This window comes from Dermacentor silvarum, chromosome 7 (assembly GCF_013339745.2).
Source record: "Dermacentor silvarum isolate Dsil-2018 chromosome 7, BIME_Dsil_1.4, whole genome shotgun sequence".
In the NCBI taxonomy this organism is placed as follows: domain Eukaryota; kingdom Metazoa; phylum Arthropoda; class Arachnida; order Ixodida; family Ixodidae; genus Dermacentor; species Dermacentor silvarum.
Window position 1 is genome coordinate 60937150 of NC_051160.1, and position 6000 is coordinate 60943149.

The 6000-nt window shown below is 47.2% G+C and overlaps 1 protein-coding gene across 2 annotated transcripts in view; it reads right to left on the bottom strand.

The window, feature by feature from the left end:
- The window catches only part of LOC119458905 (uncharacterized), a 28627-nt gene extending 23544 nt beyond the window's left edge, over positions 1-5083 (bottom strand). For both annotated transcript variants that reach the window (XM_049670753.1, XM_049670752.1), the window contains exon 1: positions 4823-5083. In XM_049670753.1, coding sequence (XP_049526710.1) covers positions 4823-4886 — 64 coding nt within the window. In that variant the 5' untranslated portion in view covers positions 4887-5083. The remainder of the gene's footprint in view (positions 1-4822) is intronic.
- Positions 5084-6000: the final 917 nt, after the last annotated feature.

Consider the following 6000-nt stretch of genomic DNA (forward strand, 5'->3'; position numbering starts at 1 on the left):
TCGTGCATTCTATACTAATTCCTGCAAGCTGCCTTGTGTAAATGACCTGCGCTGTAAAAGAGCAAGGCGGCAAAGGTTTATACGTTGTGAACCAGGCTGTCCTTGAATATTAAAAAAGAGAACTTCAGACGAAATGTTGATTTCTGCTGAACAAGTTTTATAGTCATCGCAACAGAATTTCACAATTATTATTAGTACGAATTGCACCAGTAAACTCCAATAATCATCATTAGTACGAATATTACCAATGTTTGACTGATTAGCATGTAAATACACAATCGTGGTTAACGGCTGAGATGGTCAATCAGCACTCCATATCCGGTTGCTGGAAACATTCTGCCGCAGAATAGTTTCAAAAACACATACTGCGAACATGCCATAAAATGCATTGCTGTTCCAGCTGAGATATTTACATAATTTTGCTGCTGGTTGTGCAGAAATAACTGAAACAGCAACGCACTTCATTGCAGATTCAATTTCTCGAAACTGGTGCCAGGCACAGTTACGGCAAATTGGTACGCTTTCAGTACTGGCTGCCTTCAATAAGTACTTACATGTCCCCCAAAGAAATGAAAAAAGCTAATTAGTAAAATTTTGTCTCCAAATAATTGTATTGACTATGGCGCAAATGCTGTCTGTCGCCGCTATGAAGCTTTCACAGCAATAAAATGTCATTTTGTCTTAAGACCTGAATATTTCTTAGCTTTCGACAATTAGTCATGTCCAAGAAATTTGGGCCTAAACGCTGTGGCCATTTTTATGAACCTTTTTTTTGTAATCTTTCGTATAGGCCTACAGTCTTGCCCGTTTTCACCCGCGCGTCCTTCTGCGCATGCACATGAATTTTGTACATTGCTCCTTCGGCCATCCATTAAACTTCACTGCAGAGCACTAGCGTAACTCACTGAGCAGATTTTTCAGAAAAATTGTATTTCAGAAGATCAGCCGAAGTTCAACTTTCCGTTAGCTACGTCGCAAGGATACCTTTTTCAGATAACATTAGCTTTTACGGCACTTAGTCGTAATTTCCCTTCTGAGTTATAGCAGTGCATTAACCTTGACCAAAGGGCTAATATAACGCAGCAGAGAAGTTATGACTAAGTGCCTTAAATGCCTATATTTTCAGAAGAGAGTATCCTCCTGAGGTTGGTAACCAAAAGTTGTAGAAATTCGGCCGACCATTTGAAGTAGAATTTTTATAAAGGTCTGCTCAGTGAGTTACGCTAGTGCATTGCGATGAAGTTTGGTGGTTGGCCGAAGAATCAACGTCCTAAATTCGTGGATATGCGCAGAAGGACGCACGTGTGAAGCCTTGCAAGGCTGTATGCCTATACGAAAGGTTACAATACAAAAAGGCTACTTGTACCCATACTAAAGGTTACTATATAGTAACCTTTAGTATAGGCCATATAGTATTTTATTTTATAGGTGCACAAAATTGTGAGAATATGCCCCTTTATTAAACGTTACTTAAGTAAAGGTTACAATTTTATTTCCAACTTATAGGTTACAAATTTGTGAGAGTAAGCCCCTTTATTAAAGGTTACTTAAATAAAGGTTACTATGTAACTTTTCTTTATTGGTGCACAAATTTGTGAGAATACGCCCCTTTATTAAACGTTAGAGGTGGTCATAGCGCTAGAAGACACGGACAAGAACGATGTCCTCCGATATATGTAACCAACTAGCCCAAAAAGCCACACTTATTAAACGTTACCGCGCTAAGAGTGTACTCACGGTCGAATTGCTGGCTCTCCGTGATGCACTGCACGAAGCCCTCGAAAAACTGTCAGATACTTCACAAACGACAATGTATATACCGACAGTCAGGCGGCGGTGCGCGTATTACGCGCCCCCAGCACTGACCCCTTCGCAAGGAAGATAGCAGAGGCAAGCGAGAGGCTGCGCACGTTGCACGCAGTTGGAATTCTGGTATGGCGGGTTCCCGGCCACTGTGGCGTACCAGGGAAAAAAGTGGCTCACGCCACTGCGAGCGCGATACTGAACTGTAATCGCAGCAGCGACATAGGATCTTTTGCGTCCCTACAAAATGACGAAAATGAAGAAACATCCTTCCCAGACCAATGACAGAGACGGCGACAGCTCTGTGAGCGCCTAAAGCAACGTACGCCGAAGGTAGATGCACTGACCGCAGGCTAATATGTACTCGTGCACAAGGCTTGCACCGGTACTGCACTTAGGCCGGGTGTCCTTGCACGCTGGCGTGTACGCAAGGAAACAAGACGCCCTCCTGACAACACGGCGGAAGAGCTGTCCACCCATATACAAAGAGATTGTCCCGCGTGCAAAACGGCAAACGCGCCAATTATCAGGCGCTTGCAGTTTGAGTGCCCAAAGTATGCAGCCCTCCGAGGAATGCACCGGGGCCAAGTGGCCAGCTTTGAGGAGTGGATCCGGCTTTCAGCGGAGGCCGACAGTGTCCTGCGAGCGCTGTTCGACTTTGCTGCTGAATCGGGCATTCTCCGCATGGTGTAGCTGTTCCTGGAACTATAGTTCCTTTTGGGAGGAACGCCACCGTTCCGTTAAGGGTCAGTGGAACTGTAACGGTAACTGATTAGGTTTACGAAGAAACGGCCGAGGGAACGGGTTCCTTCTGTAAACGTTCCACGGCATTGAACAGACACACGCACGTACGCAGCACATCATGCAGGGCGGATGGGCGACCACGTGAGGCGCAAAGAACTACCGCTCGAATGAACTACCGCGCAATGAACTGCCGCCCAAAGAACTGCAATATTGAATCAGCATTCATTAAACGCCTATGTATTGTTCCTTTCGATGCGGTTTCTTGTGCAAGAAATTTAATTCTATTGGTGCATGTGAGTAACTTTGCACATCTGAAGCGCTGCATTCTGACTGCGCATTTGAAAGACCGAAGTGGAAAGGGCCATATGTGTTGCACTTGTAATAGAAGAGCACCACAGTTGCAGTCAGACATGTCTGCAGTATATGTGCGGTGCTCCCTGAAAAAATTGGATCTAGGAGCGTTTCTTTGGATTCTTTTTATCTCCAGATAATTTGCTGCAGGCGGTGTTCAAATTCGTATAATATACGTAGTTCGATGTGAGTTCTAAATTGCTCACTTAATTTCGCGTCAGGATTATCCGACACTATATTTTAATTTTAAAATATCAAATGTCACGTTAATGTAACTACACGTTTCAATGTTCGAAATGTAACTGGAACGCGCGTTCCTTTCGCAATAAAGGAACTTGTAACGGGAACTCGTTTCATGATTGGAAAGGAACGAGGAACAAGCTTTCGTACCTGTTTGAGAGGAACGTGTACAACACCGCTTACATAACATGCTCGTTAACGATATCGGGCGGTAGTTACAAACTTTGTTTTTATCTCTAGATGAATAGGCTGGGATCATCGTCAGCACTCCTACGATGCCCCGTCGTCGTCATTGTTCTGTCGCGGTCGTCACGCAGTCGGCGTTGATCCATAGTGGCCATTCTACTGTCGCCATGGCTTTGTCATTATGCCGTCTTCGTCATTTCGTCGTCGCCATTCTTTCATTTCCATGTTGTCAACTTCGTTCAGACGTTGCCTTTTAGTCGCTGTCACGCTGTCGTCAATGAGGCGATCGTCACGCCGTTGTAATCATGCCGTCGACATAATTCTGTCGTCCTCATTCCTTCGTTGCCGTGTCGTCGTAATTGTTTTGTCGTCGTCACTCTGGTGTCTTTTAGGGCCGAGCCTTGTCCCTCGTCGTCCTCCGGTGTCCGTAGCTCTGGTTTGCATGGAGACCGCTAGGGGCGCTGCGGTGCACAAGGGCGTTCGTTCCCGACGCGCGCTCTCTTTCTCTCTCGTTCCCGACGCGGAGCTGAGGGCTCGCGAAGCTCGAGCTTGAACCGAGCATCGGCGCCACCAACCTCAGCAGGTAGCGAACGCTTCCGGCGTTTTGCCACCGATTCCCGCGCTCTCGCATGTACGGGGGATTCACGGTTACCCGAATGATCCCCCGGTGCTTCGCCCGCTCATCATCATTCACTTCGTGGATATGCGGTGATTTTTTTTTAGAGCGCAGCTCTTCCTGCGACGAGCGTCGGCGTAACCGAGCGAACGAGCACAGCGAGGGATAAAAGAGCGAACGCGGAGCGCAGCGGGGGATGAAAGACGCGAGGAGGAAAGCGGAGAAGGAGGGTATGGCGAAAGCGTGAGAAGAAAAAGTGTAGTGCGGCGACGATGGCTACGAGATGGCGCCGGAGCAGCGCGCGTCGTCTGGGAGGTCAGTCGGCGCCGGCTGCTGCTGTGAATCGCGCCCACGCGCATCCCACGCGCAGGCCCCACGCGCTGGCTCTCGTGATCTCCAGATTAGCGAGGCAGTCGCGCCACACTTCGCTCCGTCGGCAACGTACCGCACGAGACACATTGTCGGCACCAGCCAATATGTCGCGAAATGAAAACACGTATAGAGGTGCGCTCAAATTTCGCATTATATTGTAATCGTCGGTGAATTTTTTCCACGATCAAACAAAATTGCTTCACCCACAAAACTTATTGGAGAAAGAAGTTTTGTGCATGGGCACGTAAACCGCCCGAGGTACCCCCCCCCCCCCCTTAGAACAAAAAAAGCAATGGGCCAAGCTTTTTTATATACCTACAAATACGTAAAGCGAAACATTCAACGTCTCGATGCCCGGCGTTTGGATCTGACCTCTGCGATCGTCATGTTCCTTCTTACCGGTGCTTGTTTGTTTGTCTCCAAGGGTGGCTCATACCCACTACAGTGGTTGATGCACGACGTTGTTCCGCTTCCCGCTCGTGGACCACCTGCCTACGCTAAACTACTTACGTAGGTCTGGCCTGGTCCCCTCACCATTGTGCTCATTCTGTGGCGAAGCGGAGACAATAGACATTTCTTGTTGTCTTGTAGGCGTTTTTCTGTAATAAGAAAAATAATACTGGAAATCCCGCTCCGCAATATTGGCCTAAATTTACCGGAGCCTGTGATCCTATCACTTGGAGCCTCTATTAATAGGTTCAGCCACAGAAATGCTTGCTTGGTATTTCAAAATCATCTGATTGGGTCTAATCGATTAGCCTGCTAGACTTATCGTCCCTTTCCCCATCATAATTTTCTTTTATCCGTTTATTTATTTTTAGCTATTAGTTTTTTTTTTTCCTTTTTCCCCTCTCACAAAATCTTACTTTCTAAGCTCCAGAGTTCAAATCGTCACTTCCCTTGCTTTTGTACACCGAATATAACCACCCGATTAATGGCCAATCCCCCACTGTGGGTATGCGCCACAACCACTCAGGTCAACAACAACAACCTCAGGCTTCGTGTTGCGGTGTATTGGTCAAGTATCGGGCGGTTTCTTTTTGTTTACTTTTCTTTTGTATTTTCCTCTTATTGTGTGGTTGATCTCATCGTGAGTTTCTAATGTCCCTTTCTTCTCCCGGTCACAGGTCTTTCCTCTGGACGGCTTCCCTTCCCACTAATGATATCCCTATAGAGACTTTCTTGCGCAGTGGCATTCACAGCGTTCCGGTGGCCCTATTGCCGATCAATGGGGGATTCATATCCATCTGAAGAATCCAGAGGCAATTCAAGGCAAAGCTGCGGAAAGCAACCCCGCACTTCCAAAGCGTAACTGATGTCCGACAATTTGGAAGCGGGGGCATTCTATGCTGTTCACCGGACCAAACCTGTGTCTCCGACCTTCTGAAGAGTGCAATGTTCGCGAATCACCCGGTGAGCCCTTTTATTCCTGCTCATCTAGCTTGCGTTAAGGGACTAGTTCATGTAGTCGACGCTAGTCTATGTGCTTCCGAGGTCCTGTAGATGCTTTCCACGACAGATGTTGTCTCCATCTACTGATGTTCACGAGTTTCTGAGAAGCAGAGAGTCCCCACAGAGTCGGTCATTGTCACTTTTGTAGGCACAACTAAGCCGTCAGAGATCAAGGCGTGGCCCTTAACATACAGGGTGGAAACACCTTCTCCCCACCCAATGCGATCAGTGTTGGC